Source organism: Miscanthus floridulus, chromosome 5 (genome assembly GCF_019320115.1).
Source record: "Miscanthus floridulus cultivar M001 chromosome 5, ASM1932011v1, whole genome shotgun sequence".
Taxonomy (NCBI): Eukaryota; Viridiplantae; Streptophyta; class Magnoliopsida; order Poales; family Poaceae; genus Miscanthus; species Miscanthus floridulus.
In genome coordinates, this window is record NC_089584.1 from 21707070 (window position 1) to 21727836 (window position 20767).

At 43.7% G+C, this 20767-nt stretch overlaps 2 protein-coding genes across 3 annotated transcripts; both read left to right on the top strand.

The window, feature by feature from the left end:
* The first annotated feature begins 218 nt into the window (after positions 1-218).
* Positions 219-2505, top strand: LOC136454392 (uncharacterized). The gene is made up of 3 exons (XM_066454835.1): positions 219-1929; positions 2030-2148; positions 2254-2505. The coding sequence occupies exons 1-3, from the start codon at positions 219-221 to the stop codon at positions 2503-2505; spliced, it is 2082 nt and encodes a 693-aa protein (XP_066310932.1).
* Positions 2506-6632: 4127 nt separating this feature from the next.
* LOC136449660 (eukaryotic translation initiation factor 3 subunit A-like) lies at positions 6633-15514 on the top strand. Of its 2 annotated transcripts, none has more exons than XM_066449792.1 (14): positions 6633-6717; positions 7738-7818; positions 8523-9004; positions 9441-9656; positions 9747-10115; positions 10201-10230; positions 10652-10879; positions 10974-11135; positions 11635-11856; positions 11943-12140; positions 12778-12981; positions 13061-13141; positions 13686-13887; positions 14573-15514. In XM_066449792.1, exons 2-14 carry the CDS (start codon positions 7773-7775, stop codon positions 15217-15219), a joined length of 3087 nt encoding a protein of 1028 aa, XP_066305889.1. In that variant the 5' UTR covers positions 6633-6717; positions 7738-7772; the 3' UTR covers positions 15220-15514. The 2 variants fall into 2 exon arrangements, with proteins under 2 accessions (XP_066305889.1, XP_066305887.1); XM_066449790.1 differs by lacking the exon at positions 6633-6717 and adding an exon at positions 6920-7306.
* The last annotated feature ends 5253 nt before the right edge of the window (positions 15515-20767 follow it).

The window sequence follows — 20767 nt, forward strand, 5'->3', positions numbered from 1 at the left end:
AGAGTAACTGAACTTTGGAAAAGTATGGCTATCAGTTTATTACTTTATTTACTGATTGAAATGTGGTGTCCACTTATTAATTATCAGTTATCATCACAATGAGACAATGAGCAAGCACTTATTAATTCTGTTTTATCCACTTTGTAGGCTTATCTAGCACTGCATCCACAGGCAACCAATCAAATGAAGCATCTGACCCAGCTTGGAAGCACTGCACAATGCCAGATGTGAACAAGAAAGGTTCTCTCAAGTGCAACTACTGTGACAACACTTATCATGGTGGAATAACTAGAATCAAGTACCACCTTGGTAAAGTTCCTAAATGTGGTGTTGCAAAGTGTACTAAAGTTCCATCTGATGTGCAAAAAGAAATGGTTAAGTTGCTATCAAAGAAGATGGATAACAAGCAAAGGAAGAGTAAGGAGAAAGAAGATGATAGAGCTGAAGTTGATTTGAGCCATTCTAAAGGAGAGGAACAGAGTGATGAAGAACTCAATTCAGTTATTGTGTTGAAGAAGGTGAGTGGCAAAGGTGCTTCTTCAGGTCCTATTGATAAGTTCTGTAAACTGACACCAGAAGAAATAGTGGCTGCAAGGAAGGGCAAATCTGTTGTTGCTGATAAGGTTCAATCCAAGCTGTCAACTGAAAAAAGGGAAGAGAAGAGGGACAGAGCATGTGAGTACATCTGTCAGTTTTTTTATGAAGCTAGTATCCCACACAACGCTGTTACACTACCTAGCTTTGATCTTATGCTTGAGGCTATTGGAGACTTTGGCAGAAACTTGAGAGGGCCAACTCCATATGAGATGAGTGGGAAATTCTTACAAAAAAGGAAGAGGAAAGTGCAGGATTTATTGAAGTCTCACCAAGAGTCTTGGGAGCTAAATGGATGCTCAGTTATGACAGATGCTTGGACAGACAAGAGAGGTAGAGGTGTGATGAATTTGGTAGTTCATAGTGCATATGGAGTTTGTTTTCTTGATTCAGTGGATTGCTCAGCTGTGAAGAAAGATGGCAGATACATTTTTGAACTGGTTGCTAAATGTATTGAGGAAATAGGGGTGCAAAATGTAGTTCAAGTTGTGACTGACAATGCAAGACCAAATGAGACAGCAGCAAGTTTGTTGAAAGCAAAGCACCCCTCTATTTTCTGGAATGGTTGTGCTGCCCATACCATTGATCTAATGCTGGAAGACATAGGAAAGATGCCAAGAGTGGCAACAACAATTAGCAAAGCAAAGTGCTTGACTGTTTTTCTGTATGGCCATACTAGAGTTTTGAACCTGATGAGGAAGTATCTTTCTAGAGATTTGGTGAGGTGTGGTGTCACAAGGTTTGCTACAGCTTATCTGAACTTGAAGAGCTTGCTAGAAAACAAGAAGCAATTGCAGAGGCTTTTTAGGGAAGATGACCTCAGTGAACTAGGCTACCTAAAGAGTGTCAAAGGGAAGAAAGCAAACAAGATTGTGAGGTCTGAAACTTTCTGGAAAGGAGTTGAGACTGCTGTTAATTACTTTGAGCCATTAGCTACTGTGTTGAGGAGAATGGACAGTGATGTGCCAGCAATGGGGTTCTTGTATGGGTATCTACTAGAGCCTAAGAATGAGATCTCTAAGAGGTTTAACAATGACAGTAAAAAGTTTGAGGAAGTTTTTCACTTCATTGACAAAAGGTGGGACAGTAAGCTGAAGACACCTTTACATTGGGCTGGTTACTACTTGAACCCTTTCTATTATTATCAAAACAAGAAGGATATAGAGGAGAATGAATCATTTAGAGATGGTGTAATAACTTGCATTACAAAGCTTGTTCCAAATGAAGACACTCAGGACAAGATTATAGAAGAGCTTCAAAAGTTTCAGGATGCTGAAGGATCCTTTGGCAAAGACATTGCTAAAAGGCAGTGCAAAAATATTCATTTTGATCCAGGTATGAAAAATTATCCTCTGGCAAATAAATTTCTTATATACTGTTTTCTCTTGGCAAATAATTTACATTGTCCTCTGTTTTCCACTTTTTTGTAATTTAGCTAAGTGGTGGCTGAATCATGGAAGTAGTGCACCAAACCTCAGAAAGTTAGCTGCTAGAATTCTAAGTTTGACATGCAGTTCATCAGCTTGTGAGAGATGCTGGAGTTCATTTGAACAAGTATGAATCTGACATTCTGACTTACTGATTCCTATGTTCATTTGTGCAATTATTCAATCCTGTTTTGTTATTGAATTTTCAAATAATGGCATCAAACCTATGCAGGTCCACACAAAGAGACGCAACAGGCTGCTTCATGACAGAATGAGGGATCTTGTGTTTGTCAAGTTCAACTCAAAACTGAGGCAAAAGAAGGACAACAAGGACAGAGATCCCCTTGAGAAACCTGTTCGTGATGCTTTAGAAGATGAAGACAATGAGTGGATCACTGGCATTGAGCCAACAGAAGTAGATCTAGAGCAGGAAGGAGAAATTGGAGCATCATCACAGGGAGTTGCAGCTGCACCTCAAGGATAAGAAAAAAGAAAGGGAGGTAACCAGACCAGGAAGAGGAAGAGGTTCATCCCTACTACTGATGAGGATGATGAGTTATCTGGTTCATCTTCTGATGGAGAAAATGACATTGATATGGCATCTGATTCTAGTTTTGCTTCTGAGGCTGAATGATGTGGATGTGCCGATGTGGCGATGTGATGTGGTTATGCTTATGCACTTATGGTCTTATGCTTTAGCCTTTATGGCTATTTGCCTGTTTGACTATTTATCAGGACTTAATAGTTATGCCTGTTTGAACCTTATGGATGTTTGATGTGGTTTAAGCACTTATGCTTAAGCCGTTATGGCTGTTTGAACCTTATGGATGTGGTTTTGCTGTTTATGGCTTTATATGCCTTTTTGGACTGTATGAAACTATGAATATGTTGCCTGTTTGCTCTTATAAAGTTATGATTGTCATATGATTATCAGTTTAGAAGATGCTTATGAGTTTATCATATGTTGCCTGGCTGTATATAAATAGCGCGCTATAGCGTCGCTATAGCGCCGCTATAGTGTGCTCAGCCATCTGACGCTACTGTGTTTGGCTGCCGCTATAGCGGGGCTATAGCGCCGCTATAGCGTGCGCTATAGCGCCGATAGCGTCCGGGACAGGCTCCCGCTAAATTCTATAGCCCGCGATTTTTTTCTTTGCTTAGAAGATTTGAAGTACAACTAATGCTGTCTAAGGGTGGCCAACACTTCCTCAAGATGACTAGCATGATCTTCTAAAGTGTTGCTATATACCAATATATCATCTAGAAAGACTAACACAAACTTCCTGAGAAAAGGCTAAAGTATCTGATTCATGATACACTGGAAAGTGGTTGGTGCATTAGTGAGTCCAAAAGGCGTCACTTTAAACTGGTAGTGGTCGTGATGTGTCTTAAATGTTGTGTTGTGCTCATCCTCTGGGAGCATTCTGACCTGATGGTAACCAGACCTCATATCCAATTTTGTGAAGAATTTGGAACCAGCCAATTCATCCAATATCTCCTCAATTATAGGCATTGGGAATCTATTCTTTATAGTTAGTGCATTGAGTTTCCTATAATCCACACAAAACCTTCATGTTCCATCTTTCTTCTTGACTAGTAGGACTAGAGAAGCAAATGGGTTGTGGATGTGGCAAATTAATCCAGCTTATAGTAACTATTGAACCTGCCGCTCTATCTCTAATTTATGATGGGGAGAGTAATGGTAGGGTTTTGAATTCACAGGAATGGAACCAGAGAGCAAAGGAATGGAGTGATCATAAGTCCTTTGTGGTGGTAATGTCCATGGGTCAAAAAAGACATCAGCATACTGTGTCAACACATGTTGTATAGGTGATGGAATGATAGTGGAAGTGGTAGAGTGGTTCTGGTGCTGTGGGATCTGGTCCACTAAGACAAAGGCCCAAACATCATTGCCTTTTGTGGAATTGTAGACTTTAGTTGCAGATATGGATGTTAGCTGCAGAGGTGGTGGATTGATGCCTTGCAATTTCGCTGGCCGTCCATTCACCTTGAATTAAAGAGTTTTAAATTGTCAATCACACTGCATTGGACTGTGGCGCTGCAACCAATCAAAACCCAGGATAGTGTCATAGGGGTGCATATCCAGTACTATCATATCAACAACTAGTGTGTGACCCTGACAATACCATTCTAATTGCTTAACCATTTTATCAGCCACTATCCACTCACCATTTGCAAGTTTCACTCTGCGAGGTGACATAGGCACAGTTGGCAGGCTAGCTAGTTGGGTGAACTGGGCACTTACAAAGCTATGAGAGCTGCCACTGTCTAATAAAGTAAGCATAATCTTATTCTTGACCCTGGTTTTTAGTTTAATATTGTTGCTTGTATCACTACTCGTCAATGCACTGAGGGCCAATTGACAAAATTGGTCTGGTAAAGCATCCTCGATAGCTAATTGATTGCGAACATCATCACTGAGTTCTCTATCCAAGTCATTGACCACAAGAGCATTGCTGTGTGGTTTGGTTCTCTTGGAGCAGACCTCATTATGTCATGGTTCAAATTTCTCCCCACAGGTGTAGCACAACCCATTGGTCTTCCTATAATCCCTCAGTTGCCTATCCCTCCATAGAGTATCAGAAGTTGGGTTTGGCTTGGTCTCAGTTCTGTGTTGTGTGTTTTGCTTGTTAAGTATATGAGCCTTCTGGTACTTGTATTTCCCTCTATCAAGCACCTTTTGCTGAATTCTTGCTATAATAGCAGCTCTGTGTACAGTTGTTGGTACCTGGGGCTCAACCACCGCCCTGATTTCATCTTTCAGTCCACTAACATAATGGGAGGTGAAGAAAAGGTCATCATAGTGACAACTATTCATAGTGATATCAAACTGCAATTGCTCAAACTTGGTAGTATAATCCTCCACAGTGCCTGACTGCCTGAGATCTATCAATTCAGTGAGAGCATTTCTATAATCATCAGCTCCAAATTGCTGTTCCACAGCCAAGCAAAAGGTTAGCCAAGAGATCTTAGTATGTGTCTGTTTATAGGCTTGGTACCACTTGGCAACATTGCCCTCTAGATGCATTGTGGCAGAAGACACCTAAAGTCTCTCAAGCATATTATAGATAGAGAAATAATTGCAGTAATTGTCAATCCATATCTTTGTATGACTGCCATCAAACTTGGGAAAGAGCATTTTAGGCAGAGCATGATGAGGTACCCCTTCTCCCTTGTTAGGCTTAATTTTGGACCTGTGAGACTTGGACTGCTCAGGTTTCTTAATCCCCTTGTCCTTGGCAAACATGTTCTGGAAATGTTCTTCTTCATCTTCGTACACTAGGGAAGATGAACTATGACTGATAGATCTGTTCTCCTCTTTGAATTGCCGCAGTGTCAGTTGAGCCACTGCTTGCCCATTAGCTCTGACTTGCTGAGCAATGAACTGTTGATCTGCAGAGCATTTGTCAACTTTAGCGTTGTTCAACTCAATTTGAGTTTTCATCTCCTGCTGGACAATACCCATATCAGTCATATGATTGAACAAGAGATCAAAATGGTCCATCACCTGGTCCCATTTGGACTGGTCATCATCAGCGCTCTTAGTCATCTGATCCAATAGAATTTGTGTCTGCTTCGATGGTTTAGGATTGAAAACCTTAGACGGAGCCATGACTAAAACTGGTGAATCATCAGGTTTAGATCACACCTCCCCTATTGTCTGCTCCACACAACAACTAATCACTGTCGCCTAGAAGTGAGGCTCGATCGAGGAATTTTACAAGGGAACAGGTGCCCCGTAACCCAAGTCGATGGACACTTCCCCTCTGAACGCCGCCGCACCGCAATTGAACCAATTTGCTACGGAATTTTACACGAGAACAATCGCCTCGCAACCCTTGCCACTGATTCAAGCGTGCTAGAATGAAATCGAGTGAGAGGTTTGAGAAATTCTCACAAACGATTCACGCCACCGAACCAAATTTGTTGATGTAGTCCCCTAGTCGAGAATCGTGCCGTTGAGGATGGAATTGCCGACGAGCTGCTGGTGACTGCGCCCGCTCGAAGTCGATTGTTGACGAAGAGAACCCATTGCAGTGCCGCCACACTGATGTAGTGCAGGAACTGCGCCGGATCCAGGTAGCTATGGAGGAGGTGGGGTGGGTGGATGGTAAGTTGGTGGATCTCGGAATAGACGAATCCACCGCCGCTAGCTGACCCAATTCAACCAAAGAAAGGATTTACGGGACTTCTCGCCCACACCACAAGGATGTAGGATTGAGATCAACCCACCGACCGGAATTACGAATCGACGATCAAAGCTGAGCGGAATCGAGAAATGTGGCCGATGATAGACCATCTCTGATACCACTGTAACACCCATGGCCACCAACATCAAGCTGTCGACGTGAGCACTACGAGAGGCACAGATCGGGGGAGAAGACGTCGGCGAGGAAAGCCCCAGCCTTAGCGTGTTCGTGTTTTACTTTACTTGTTCGATAAGATATTCGCTTACAATATTCAGGCATATGTATGCCGGAAAGACTCTGACCCTAAACCCACGTTACAGACACCCAGTAACAAAGTAAATAATGAAAATACACGAGCTATTAGGAAAACGCCTCTACCAATGTTCTCCTGCTCAGTGTTCCGCTGTGTCACCTGTGACAGATCCCCACCTCCAAACCAGACGGCCCCACGTTGCCTCCCCGTGCTCGTCGCCGGCGATCTACAGGTAACTTCGCTGCCCATCGTTCAGTCTCGTCTCGATTAGTGGTATCTCCGGTGTTTTTCTATGGATTTACCGTTCAAACCAGGGGCAGACCCGTTTTAATATAATAAAAAAAATGAAAAATTAGAGTCAACATGTCGGCGAATTCCTGAATTCAACCCACTATCTTCTCCTACACCTCTCCCTCTCGGCCTCTCTACCTGCTGGCCCAACAAGGTCCAGCTTCTCCCAGAGTCCCCCGCCGCCAGGAGCCCTGGACCCTGGTGGAGGCACACCGCACACCGCACACGCGAGTGATCGCGTCACCGACTCGTTCCTCCTCCTTTCCCAAAACCCCTAGCGGCGGCGGCGGACGGCGGTGACCTGGGCGGTTGGGTGCTGGCCGCTGGGGCGGGCGGGCGACGTGGCCTGACGTGCAGGGCGGGCAGTTGAGCGCCGAGCGCTGGGTGTCCGGAGGTCTGCCACTCCGCCGATCGGAGCAGAGCCCCTGAGCCACTGCCGATTGGAGGCTCTACGGTCAGCAGGGCGCCGGGCGGTAGCCAATTGGAGCAGAGCCATCACTCCTGTCCACCAGCAGCAGTGAATTGAATTTGTAAGTTGCTTCGCATTTCAATGCATCGTTGGATGCAATTTGTGAATGACTTCGTAAGAGCAGCGCTACAACCAGTGAGAATTAATTAGAGCAAGTTGTCACTTTGGTATGTTGAACAATTGTCACTTCTATGTTAAACAATCTCAAGTTATGTTTAATTCTATGAAATCGTACTCAAATATGTGTTATATTGCTATGTTTATACACTTACGATATGGTATATTATATACATGCCAAATATTAGGTCTTAGGGTTTTTTTTTATGACCCTTCATATTTTGAATAACCAACCTCTAAATCCTGGGCCTGATACTAGTTTGAATCGATCTGTTGCGGGGGAATCCTTTGCCCGATGGATTTCACGTTACTGCTTTCCTGAATATCTGACATAATAACCCAGTTTTTGCTGTTTGGTTTGTTGGTGTGGTGCAGGAGTAGATCGCCACCACAGAACCCTCACTGCGACCATGGCGACTTTTGCGAAACCTGAGAACGCACTCAAGAGAGCTGAAGGTGAGTGAGTCGCTAGGACTTGGCTCGGTTTTTATCTGCAGCTATGCAGGTGGTTGTTGTCGCGGTAGTGTTGCAGCTATACCTGCTGCATGCAGAACTCGCTAGGTACTTATGATTAGGATAGCGTGAAGATGAAGTGTTTGATGTGTTTGTTGCTCTAATTCAATAGGAAATGTTTACTGCTGATGAAGCTATTGAGTGGTAGGTTAGGTTCTACATGTTAGGTTGGTTTGGAAGTTGGAACATTGGCTAAATTGATGTTGTTCCATTAGATAGGTGAAGCCTCGGTTACTGCATATACAAACAAATATTAGCAAATTATCTGGTCTGCCTCATTATGTAGGGTAACTTGACCCATTGAGATTTTTTTGATGGATTATGCCATGTAACAATGCTAAGCCATGCCATTTTAGTTTTAAGGCTTCCAGTGGAAGCTGAAGTGAACAGTGGAGTACTTTTTTTTCTTATATCCATGTTTTTACTTGCTATTGCCAACTCCACGAGTACCAATAAGTTTACCAAAAAAAAAAAGAAACCCCCTAGAGTTTTGACCTCACTTTTATTTTAACTAAATTTGTTTAATTATTGCATGACTCATGACTTTGTACTGATATTGTTCTGAAGATGATCGCAAATTCTTATACATCTACTCATATTGGCGTAAAAGATGTGTATACTGATCGCTTCCTCTGCTTTTATTTCAGAATTGATTCATGTTGGGCAAAAGCAGGCTGCTCTCCAGGCTTTACATGATCTCATTACCTCGAGAAGGTACAGATCATGGCAAAAGCCTCTTGAAAAGATCATGATGAAGTATGTAGAACTCTGTGTTGACCTGAGGAAAGGAAGATATGCAAAAGATGGTCTTATTCAGTATAGGATTGTCTGCCAGCAAGTAAACGTGTCATCCTTGGAGGATGTCATAAAGCACTTCATGCAGCTTTCCAATGAGAAAGCTGAACAAGCTAAGAGCCAGGCAGAAGCCCTGGAAGATGCTTTGGATGTTGAAGATCTGGAAGCAGACAACCGTCCCGAGGACCTGATGCTCAGTTTTGTTAGTGGGGAGAAAGGAAAGGACCGATCAGATAAAGAGGTTGTCACTCCTTGGTTTAAGTTCCTCTGGGAGACATACAGGACGGTTCTTGAGATACTAAGGAACAATTCAAAGCTTGAAGCGTTATATGCTGTAAGCTATTCTCTTATGAACATTGTATTGTACTATTGTTTGTATTTGTTGAATTTACTTCGTATGTGATACGTAATTTGTCCATGATATCAGTACAGCACATTTACCATTTATATAGTTTTTTATTTTCTGTTGAATTATTTATACCTTTTTTGCCTCCCCTATATCTATTCAACAATCACCCTATTCAGATGTATGTGATCATACAACCAGTTTCTATCTGAAATTCACGCACTTTTGCTATTAAATTCAAAACATATCTTCTGAAGTCAATAGCTTAATGTAACATCTAATATTCTGGTTAAATGGTTTGGCATTACTGACTTTCCTATTGGATACCTACATTTGCCTGTATTAATTCTATTCCTTGTACAATTTGTGCTCCGGTAAATACTTATGAGTAGCTTTTGTGACTGATTAACTTCCTAATATGCAGATGACTGCTCATAGGGCTTTTCATTTCTGTAAGCAGTATAAGAGAACAACTGAATTCCGTAGGTTGTGTGAGATCATCAGAAATCATCTTGCCAATCTCAACAAATATCGCGATCAAAGAGATCGGCCTGATCTGACTGCACCTGAAAGTTTACAACTGTATCTTGATACACGTGTTGAACAGCTTAAAGTTGCTACAGAGGTTTCCCTATGGCAGGTTTGTTCCAGAACCTACGTATTTTAATTAATTCTTTATCCATGTAAATGTTACATTCCTCTAATTGTCACTGAATATACCATCTTGCAGGAAGCCTTCCGATCTGTGGAAGATATCCATGGTTTGATGAGCATGGTGAAGAAAATGCCCAAACCTTCTGTCTTGGTGGTGTATTATGCAAAATTAACTGAAATTTTCTGGATATCTGATAGCCACCTTTATCATGCGTATGCATGGCTCAAGCTTTTCAACTTGCAAAAGAGCTACAATAAGAACTTGTCACAGAAGGATCTACAATTAATAGCATCTTCTGTCTTGCTCGCTGCACTATCTGTGGCACCTTATGACCAAAAATATGGTGCATCTCATTTTGAGGCAGAGAATGAGAAGGAGCGTAACATGCGGATGGCCAACCTTGTTAACTTCTCGCTTGATTCCAAGCGTGAAAATAGGGAAATGGTTTATTCTCCAAACTGTTTGTAAATTAAAGAGTTTGTTCAGTAGCGCTTTTTCCACCCTGACCAGTCTGCTATCCTTTTTGCAGCCTTCAAGAGCATCTCTTCTATCCGAATTGGTACGTTCTGAAAATCATACTGTTATTCCTGCGACTGTGTTTTCTAATTTTTGTATTTGGTCTTACCACATGCATTCCTTTATAAGCATTTTATTATTATTTTGTTTTATCACTCTAGAAAGATGTCTTGCTCAGGAAGGGACATTTTAATGCATGTGATATTATAATTACATCAGACGGTTCAGCATGGCCATGACACTTTCAAAGAGCTTTCTTCTGTGGCAATTGTGCTGCTAAGTTATTTTTATGTTATAATTAACTGCTTATTTGCAGCACTTAACATGATTCTCCTTTTTACTATGTGAGTTGGATAGCTGAAATATGAAAGCATTGTCATCTCTTTACTCTGGTCCATCAATATAAAATCAATGCTCTCTCTCTGCTGTCATAAATAGCTATCAATATCTTTGATGGCTTGTAGGTGTCCAAAGGAGTCCTTTCATGTGCTTCCCAAGAAGTGCGAGATTTATACAACCTTTTGGAACATGAGTTTCTCCCTCTGGACCTTGCATCAAAAGTTCAGCCACTTCTTTCAAAGATTTCAAAGATTGGAGGGAAGCTTTCATCAGCTTCTTCTGTTCCAGAGGTTAAGTTATCTCAGTACATATCAGCATTGGAGAAGCTGACAACATTGAGAGTGCTGCAACAGGTCCTAATTCACATTCTGCTATATATGTTTGTACATATCTTATATAATTGCTATATGTTGCAACAATGATTTTAATGTCTCTTCCACTTTTCAGGCCTCTTTTATTTTCCAGTCAATGAAGATTGATATGCTCTCAAGAATGATCCCTTTCTTTGACTTCTCTGTTGTGGAGAAGATTTCTGTTGATGCTGTGAAACACAATTTTGTTGCTATAAAAGTTAACCATTTATCAGGAGCTGTTCATTTTGGTACTGTGGTATGTGGTCCTGACTCTGTTCATTATCTGTTCACAGTTGCCTCTTGGTTGTAAGCTTCGTGTAGATGTCTGTTATATCGTTTTCTTTTCATGATTTAAGTATTTAAGATGTGCAAGGTCTATATTGGCCCTCCATTATTTCATGTTCCTTGATGTTTTATCTTCTAGAAACACATGTATGCAGTACCACATGGGTCAAGGTTTTGCACAGTGGGTTCGCATTGTCACATGTATGCAGTACCACTGTATGTATTTTATGACTTTATGAGCATGTGCTCCACTGTGGTACCCTTTTCTTTCAGAATACATGCAATAACCCTTTAGCTCCTCAAATTGTGTTTGAACATATTTGTGAAATCTGGAAGATCTTGCTGGTGTTCTTATGTGCTTGAATTTACTTGGATTGCCAGCTATCTGTCATATTTTTGTGTGATGCTGAATGCATTACTTCATGATGAGATTGAACACTGACATTATTATGACCAATTTCTCTTTATAGGACATAGAATCTGATGGATTAAGTGATCACCTTAGTGTTCTGGCTGATTCATTAAATAAAGCGAGGAATCATATTCGTCCACCAGTGAAAAAGCTGACTAAACTCGGTGAAAGTCTCATTAGTTTGGCTGGAATAGTGGAGAATGAACATAAGAGGCTTCTTGCAAGAAAGTCCATCATTGAAAAGCGCAAAGAAGAGCTTGAGCGCAAAATATTGGAGAAGGTATATGTTATTTGATTACTCTTCAATGCTTTCTAGTTTTTACCTTTTATATTACGTTTTTGTTTATGGTTGCTCTCTTTTTCCAGGAAAAAGAAGAAGAAACAAAGAGAATGAACAGTCAAAGGAAAACTGCGGACGAGGAAAGGGTGAGGCTTCTCAATGAACAGAAGCAGAGGGAGCACGAGCGGATTCGTAGAGAGATAGAGGAAAAAAATAAAGCAGAAGCAAAAAAGTTGCTAGAAGACTTGAAGAAAGCAGGGAAAAAACATGTCGTTGTTGAAGGGGTAAGAAACAGTTATTGCTTTACAACAACTAGCATTGCTTGCTATCTATATTTGTCAAAACAATGGTCCTTTATTTGCTTTAAGTTTCTATAAGGATTTTAGTGGAGGATCAGATAACCAGTAGGTGAAAGGTGATGTACATGTAGACATGATCAAGGTTTCAATTGGGAATTTCTGGCTCAAACAAGGAGGCGAACTCCATGCCGGGCTCAGATCTTATATTTCGTGCTTCATTTCAGTATTGTACAAACGTGTTGGCACCTGTGTGCTCCTTTGGTTTTGTTAGTGTGGGCAACTTAGATGTCTGATATGGTGCATGGGATAATTGAATATTATTTTTGTTGCGGACTAAAATCTGATGGTACAAGAGTACGATAGAACTAAATTTCATTTTTAATCCTAAATATGCTACATGCTAAGGCGGATGATTGTATTTATTGATTTTCAGTTTTGTATTATCTTGCTACATGTACTATCGATCACATTGTGCCGTTGTACTGAAGTAATGTTGATCACAGTCACACTGCTAAAAGCCTAAAATTCTCTATTCTAGTGTTGGCTAGAACTTGAATTACCATTCTATCTTTGAATTGTAAACCTCTTCAATATTCTTATAGATCTGAATATTTGGGTGCAGGAGCTTACCAAGGAGGCCATCATGGAATTGGCATTGAATGAACAGTTGAAGGAGCGCCAGGAAATGGAGAAAAAACTGCAGAGGCTTGCAAAAACAATGGATTATCTGGAAAGGGCAAAAAGGCAGGAAGAGGCACCACTGATCGAGCAAGCTTTCGAGAAACGTCTTGAGGAAGAGAAGATCCTTCACGAGCAAGAGCAGCTTGTCAGTTTTCTACTGTTCTTTTATTGTTTATGCAGTTCAGATACATGTGAGCACTTTAGTCATTTATTTCTGCTTGCAGCGGGAGATTGAACTCAGCAAGCAACACCATGCTGGCGACTTGCAAGAGAAAAATAGACTTTCTCGAATGTTGGAACACAAGGTTCAGTATGCTACTCATGTCTTTGTTATTAAGCCTCTACATCACAATGCAGGTTGCTTCTGTTTGGTATATATTTAACCTGTGATGCTGTTTTGATCCAAAACCACCTCTTATTACAAATGGTTATTTTGATATACACTTCGACTAATCTGTTACCATATAGCAATGAATTTATGGTTGCTTGCTACTTCCTCCGTTCCAAATTATAAGACATTTTTTTAGCTTTTCTAGATACGTTAGTTTTGCTATGCGCTTAGATATACACTGTCTAGATACATAGCAAAAACAATGTATCTTGAAAAACCAAAACGACTTATAATTTGGAACAGAGGGGGTATTTGTTATACATAGAATGCCTTATCCTATAATCAAGATAAGATTGCTCAGGATCTAATGCTGGCCACTGTAATTTTTCATTGAAATTTATAGAACATGATGCTCGAATTTGAGATTCTTTTGTGCCTCTTAACTAACGAGCTGTCAAGCTGACTATATATTCCGATATCTTTGTTCATGACACTGACTTTCTGTTTCACTGTTGCAGAATGCTTTCCAGGAGAAAATCGTCCAACGTCGTGAAGCTGAGTTTGGTCGTCTGAAAAAAGAGAGAGATGAACGGATCAGTCAGCTGATATCATCAAGAAAGCGTGAAAGGGAGACAGTAAGGAAATTGATGTATTATCTGAACCTGGAGGAACAGCGGACTGAAAGGCTTCGCGAGGAAGAGGAAGCTAGAAAACGTGAAGGCAAGTGAATTCTGAACCGATTATATTCATCATTCGTTGATTGTACTTGTTGGCACACTTCTGCTTGGTTTTTTTGGGTACCTTTTGAAAGCAAAACTTTGACCAGTAAATTATTTTTTGTGTTATCCTGTGATTGTAGTCAAAATGGCCGTGGTGCATTGTTAAGTAAGAATGAGCAAAATGTGGTCTAGTTTACCTTGAAAGTTGGCCACTGGCTATTTCGCCCTAGTTCAGTTTGGTCTTCTGCAAAACTACTGAAATTGTAGTTCTTTCACCTAAAGTTAAAAGTTTACTCGTAGGTATAAATGTGTAATGTTTTCAGTTTTGCGTGCTTTGTTTTAATACTAAAAATAATTGTCTGAATGCTGTTCACATGATTTCATTGGTTTTGATGTCTCGTTAATAATGAATCAAATTACTAATGTTCGGTTTTGTTTTTCCACCATTGCAATACTAAAATTAGTTTTTGGTCAGTATATGAAGAGTTCCCTGTTCAAACTGATCCAACTCTAACCTAGCATTGATTTTTGATACTTAATCAACAAATAGCATAAACTCTATTTGCTACTGTGTAACTGAATGTGGCTCAGTCTCTATATCATTCCATATTTGGCCAAATGGAACTTAAGGATTCAAATCCTGTTTCATCCATATTATTGATTATATTGTTTATACTCTCCCGCAGAGGAAGAGAGGAGGAAGAGAGAGGAGGCTGAAAGGAAAGCTAAGCTTGATGCTATTGCTGAAAAGCAGCGACTGAGAGAGATGGAGTTGGAGGAGAAGGCAAAGACGAGCAGGGAGAAGCTCTTGAAGGGATCTGAGGCTGTGCACACTCCTGATTCTACACCTGTTGCACAGCCACCTCGTGAGCCAGCAGCAGCCCCTGCTGCAGCTGCAGCAGCCGCTGCTCCAGCTCCTGGTAGATATGTTCCTAAGTTTAAACTCAGCGGCGATAGGGGCAGCAGCTCTGGTGGCAGCCAGAGACCAACAGATGTGCGTTCACGCGATGAAGACCGCTGGGGTCCACCTGGTGGGAGCCAGAGACCAACAGATGTGCGCCCACGGGATGAAGACCGCTGGGGTCCACCTGGTGGCAGCCGGAGGCCAACAGATGTGCGCCCACGCGATGAAGACCGCTGGGGTCCACGTGGAGAGCGCTCGCGCCCTGATGAGTGTTCACTCAGGCAAGATGGCCCTCCTGCGCGACAGGATGCACCCCCACCCCGCCAAGATGGCCCTCCTCCGGCTACTGACCGCTGGCGTGGTGGATCAAGGTTTTCCTCAAACTCTTCATCCTCCTCATCGACCTGGTCTACCAGGCCACGGAACTGATGCCGTGCCGCAGAGATTTTTTGCCATATATGTCATTGTGGAGACATCCGTGCACAATGTCTGATCTCGGATAGAATGGTTACTTGAATTTGTTCTGTTTTGCCGACTGCACCTAAAGTTTTGGAGGTAGTCTTTTAGGCTATGGCACCTTTCCGGTCAATGTTTTAACTTTCCAAGTTGCTATACTTCCGTGGATATTGTGTCGCTGTTTGTTAGTAATACTCAAATCTTGTGATGTTTTTATTGGCTCGTACCCTTGGTCGCGCGTCGGCAAATGCAGTCACTCTTTCCTTGTTGCGCTGGTTGACTTATCTCAGTTTGTGGAACGAACCTGTTGGTGTTTATACCCCCTTCATCCTTGAGTGTGGGTTAGTGTTTAGCTATTTACATTGTGAATTCTGTTTTCTACTTATAACCGATGCTAATGGGACGATATGTTTTATTGTTTCCAAGATTATACACGGGATTGGACATTGTCGGTTGAAATTAATGAGACTTGTCCCAATGTTGGTCTCAACTTGTTTGGAAATCTTGAAATGGTGTATTAGTTTCATCATATCTCTCAATAACTCTAATTAATGCCATGTTTTCCCATGTAGTACTACTTCACTTGCAATGCATTTGATTAGATTGAAATTCCTGGACTAGCCTAACAGGAGTGCTGATTAAAGCAATGGTGATATGGTACCGTCATGTCCGCATAGCTCGATGGGTAAGTTACTCGGTATGATTGGATTCGTTCGATAGCTTACCGTATACTCAGTCCTTCCTATAAAAAAATATCATTCTTCTAAAAAAAGTCAAATATTATGATAAATATATATAAGAAAATATTAATATTTATGATACATAATTAATAGAAATATATTTTTATAATAAATTTATTGAGAGATATAAATATTATTAATATTGTCGGGTTCATAAATCCAGGGTTCTCGATGGGCTCGCTTCCCAGCAAGAGCTCGGCCCAGCGGACTGACATTACAACAACACGCGACTCTTGGGCCTGACCTAGTTACCTAACGACAGGCCGAAAGAGCGATCTAGTCTCCGACTGGAAGGCCTGGCCAAAGAGGGGACGACGCTCGCTTCCGACTCTGACATGCTTTTTCGACCAGGAATGCGGCGAACCTCTGCTTACAGCTCTTCTCTGAACAACACAGTCGGAGCCGACTGGGAACAACCGACCGGGGACGCCCGCTCGGTGAGGACCCGGGAATCAGGCGGAGCAGATAAGTCAAGACGCTCAAGTCAACCGCAATACCGAAGACCATACACTGCACACCTGCAGGACAGTACCGCTAGGACATACTAGAAGAGTGCTTTACAACCTTCCAGGCATATCAGAGCCCAAGCAGTGTTGTAGGCGTCGATATTTTGCCTTACAGTGTTGTGGGCGTCGTCATTTGCCATACCAGGCGAACACGGTAAATCCTACCACAGGCGTCTGACATAAACAGTATTGTGGGCCCCAACGACCGTCTTGTACCCAACAGCGTGGGCAACAAGACTTAATAGCATACGCACACACACTCTCTCTCTCTTGTAAGGCCATCCCCTTTCATCTATAAAAGGGGATGCGCTTTCTTCCAACAGGGGACGGTCATTCCGACTCTCTTTCTCTGCTTAGCTTAGACATTCTGAGCACTCGAACAACTCCACAGCTCTAGAACTCTAAAGCTACACAGAGCATACGTTCTAATACTTAGCAAATATTGGAGCTCCCATCACTCTTGACCCTTCGGTTCAGAGCCCGACCGGACCTTTAACACTCCCCTTTCTATTCCCACTCGTTTGTAACCCCACAGCAAACTTTGAGCACCTGGGCTCAGGAATAAAGTCACCGACCGACTGGAACTAGACGTAGGGCATATTGCCTGAACCAGTATAAACCCTATGCCATTGAGTCCTAGGCCACATCCGATCGCAACGCACGGCAAAACTATAAATATTTACTTGTTGGTCACTTTTTGCACCGACAGTTGGCGCCGTCCGTGGGGAAGACGCCGTACGTTCATGCTTTTGGTCATCGGATGGCCCACCTTCCCGCCATCTTCTGCATGATGGGATCAAACGATACGATTCGCTTCGGCTCGCTAGAGTTTTCCACGTTCTCGCCTGTTGGGATGTGGGTTCCTCCCGTCTTCAAGCCGTTCTAGACCTTCCTCTTCGGAAGCTTGGACTTTGTCGCCGACTAGCTCAGCGTGCTTCGCCTCCACGAGGAGGCACTTGTCTCGGCGCCCGTCGGAGGAGGAGCGCCCTCTGTCGGCTCCAGGCCACTGGATGACCTCAATGACAAGACACCTACGCTTTGCTCTGAGCCCACGCTGGGCTCAAACCCCACTGTGAGTAACATACATATTGTTCTTTACTCGCTATTTAATATCTTCCGCTGACTCTCTAGAGGGACCCTGTTGTCCCCGCTGCAACCACCATGCGACCGGTTCCCCTACGGCATCGCGTCCCCCGTGGACACGTACGCTCGGGGGGTTCGAAAGATGCTGACGCCGTCCCCTATCACATCCGAATTCGTAGAGATAGCGGGCTATGCTCCGCCTCTTTCCACGACCTCGTGGATGATGAGGTTGAAAGCGACAGCTCCAGCATCGGCGACGTCATGGCACCTAGCCACCCTCTGTCCCTGGGAGTGCGCTATGGTGGACGCTTTGGGACAGCCACCGGTGGTAGCAGAGTCTCTATAGACTCACACCCCTCTGAACCCTCGTGCGGAGGCCCTCGCTCGTGCGTAGGAGCACGACGAGGAGTTACGACAAAGGCGGACAGAGCCAGCCTCCACCTGTGCCGGTGCTCTTGGCGTAGCACGCTGCGCCACGTGTGTAACACCTCTGGTGTTACGAGCTTGCTTAGCACCCAGGTTAATGCCTAATAGAAATTAGCAAAACAAGTTTTTGGGTTTAAAAGTTTAAAGCACACATGGAATTATAAACGAATCTTGTCTAACTCGCTTTCGTGAATAAAACAAACAAATAAGTGTTGCTAGTCAACTTGTCTCGGTGCTTAACAACTTTTAAATAATCTTGTGGACAAAAGTTGTTTAGGGCTTGTTTTGGAAAAGTATGAAGAAAGTGCTTAAAAATGACTGATGGCAAATAAATAGCGAATGGCTTGTTTATTTGATTAAGCATGAAAAACAATTTTATAAAAATAAAATATAACGTGTATTTAGTACTTAAATAAAATTTGGAGCGCAAGTTTAGTAGATGAAAATGCAACCATTGATTTGGTGAATAGATGTTGTTCCATGGTATTTTTGATAGCTCAAGAATTGGAAGTGGAATATAATTTCTGTTTCTAGAGCTAAACGATTTAAGTCTGGAAACCTAACGACAATGTCAATTTGGCATTTGATTTCCAACAAAAATGGTTAAGCACTTCATCCATGTTTTCGCACGATCGGTTGCATTTAGGTGTATACTAGGACGTGGTGCAGGTCATGGTTGTGTTAGAGTTACGATGCTCACGCAAAAGTTGACTGAACTTCGCTAGAACGCGTGGAGGTCATGTCTTTGACTCTATGCGTGAACCGACATTTCAGTGACGAACTCATCTTGGCATCCTCCTCTCTCCCTATTTAGTCACTCTTTAGCCTAGACGATTGCTTCACTGGGTAGCCGGTGGTGTGGACTTTAGGTTCATGTAGTTGGTTGAGCCTTAGTCGAGTTTTAAGCGGTTTTTGGTATGCTTTAAATAGCATGCATGACACCGTTTTCCATCTTTCGGCTTGCGTTCGTAGCCACCGCCTAGTCGATGTGGCATTTCTTTAGCCGTCCATCTCACCTACTCATCGAGCTGTTGCTGTCTGCGTCCTTGCCATGTTGTTTGTCTGTCGCTGCAACAGGCGCGTGCCTCGCCCTAGCCTGGTTGGCACCTGCCCTGCTCTGTCCTTGCGTCTGCGGCCTTAATGGTCTTGGTCATTTAGTGGAGAAGAGCTTTTGTTAAGCAGCGGAGCCCACATCTTGAATAGGTCCACTGCGCAGGGGTGTCAGAAAGGGAGCACATGGCTCTGCTCCTGCCCACGCCATGTCCACTCCCTTTCCTGTGCGGCACAGGCGCGCCTCTGCCGGCCACGCTGTGTCATCCTGCCCTACCCCCTCGTCGTGCTTGAAATTGGTGGCGAGCCCGCACGTGTCTCCTCGCTCTTCCTCTCACATCTGTTCTTCCCTCGCTCCTAGCTTGTCCGTAGTGTCGCTACGCACCGAAGTCGCCGGCCTCTCCCTCACGTGCGCGCTCGAGCCCGCATTGTGCACCGCTCCCTACTGCTCCTCCCATGGTGACCTCCCCCGCTCCTCCACGTGTAGCACCGGCACCCCCTCCTCTTCCTCCCCACGTCATGCGCCCTCGCACCGCCTGGCTACCGGCCAGCCACAGCCGCACGCCACGCGGCCGCTGCGGACCATGCCGCCCCTCCTGCTGCCATCCGTGCTAGGAACCGACGTGTATCGCGCCGCCGCGCTGTGTGCGTGTGGCTAGGCCATCATGCCCTGCTGTGGCCGGCCCTCCTTCCCGATTGGGTTCCGACACACCGCCTCCCCTACCGTGGCCACGTGTGGTCACCGTGTCATGCTCCGCCCCGGTCCATGCCGTGGCCAGGTCGAACCCAGTTGTAGCCCGCGCACCTCCCCACGCCACTCTATCTCTACTGTAGTGCCTCATCGTGGCTGCGCCATCGTCGTCGAGCAACTACGGTCGGGCCTAGGGGTGCTCAGTCGTGATGCCATGTCGCCACCGCATGTCGCCCCGCAGCTGTGGGCCACCTCATCTCATGATGTTGGTACCTAGGGATGCGGGCTGGTCTCGCGCACCCTGTGGCCGGTCCTCCACCACCGCCGTGCCTTCTCCGACCAGAAATCGGCCGCCGGTTGGTTCCCCTGCCCATGCTCTGCTTGTGAGGAGGACGGGAGGGACTGCGGGGTAAGAATATAATTTTTCCAAGGTCCCAGATGTAAAAGTCTGACTCACATGAATAGTATTTTTTGTATTGTGGGTTGATTTGAGGATAACTCAGGGGCCTCTTCGCAAATGTACCACAGCCGCCTTGCCCTGGCCGCGTGGGCCGGCTTGCTGGGCCGCTCACGCCCCGCCCCTGCATTGGGCCGCGCGCCCCGTCTGGGCCGGCCTTGTGCCACCTGCCCCTATTGCCGTCGCACGCGTGGGTCGAGCTAGGTCAGAGTTGGCCCAAGTGGTCCTCTTCCTTTTCTTAGTCTTTTTCTTTTATAAAAAATAGGGATCTTATTAAATTCATAGTAAATCATAGAAAAATCCTAAAAATGTCAAACCAATTTGGTTAAGTTTCTAAAATCATGGTCTATCTATTAGCATATTTGGTTCATCTAGTTTTAAAAGGTTTCTTGGGTGGCTCTAATTATTTTAACATGCTTAATATTGTTAAGACATTAACTTGTGGGAATTTTTGTGAGAAAATGGTGATAGTGTTGACTCTAAAAATTTTACAGTAAACTAGTGGAAATGTACGTGCGGCACGCACGTGATTACAGTTGTGATAAACGATATCCTGTGTGTATAGACC

What these genes read in the sequence shown, in the direction of transcription:
- LOC136454392 (XM_066454835.1), top strand. Translation starts at nt 219, where the DNA reads ATGCCAGATGTGAACAAGAAAGGTTCTCTCAAGTGCAACTACTGTGAC. An exon ending in AAATATTCATTTTGATCCAG is followed by an intron (nt 1,930 to 2,029) that starts GTATGAAAAATT and finishes TTTGTAATTTAG; the next exon opens with CTAAGTGGTGGCTGAATCAT. An exon ending in GCTGGAGTTCATTTGAACAA is followed by an intron (nt 2,149 to 2,253) that starts GTATGAATCTGA and finishes AAACCTATGCAG; the next exon opens with GTCCACACAAAGAGACGCAA.
- LOC136449660 (XM_066449792.1), top strand. Translation starts at nt 7,773, where the DNA reads ATGGCGACTTTTGCGAAACCTGAGAACGCACTCAAGAGAGCTGAAG. An exon ending in CAGAGGTTTCCCTATGGCAG is followed by an intron (nt 9,657 to 9,746) that starts GTTTGTTCCAGA and finishes ACCATCTTGCAG; the next exon opens with GAAGCCTTCCGATCTGTGGA. An exon ending in AACATGTCGTTGTTGAAGGG is followed by an intron (nt 12,141 to 12,777) that starts GTAAGAAACAGT and finishes ATTTGGGTGCAG; the next exon opens with GAGCTTACCAAGGAGGCCAT.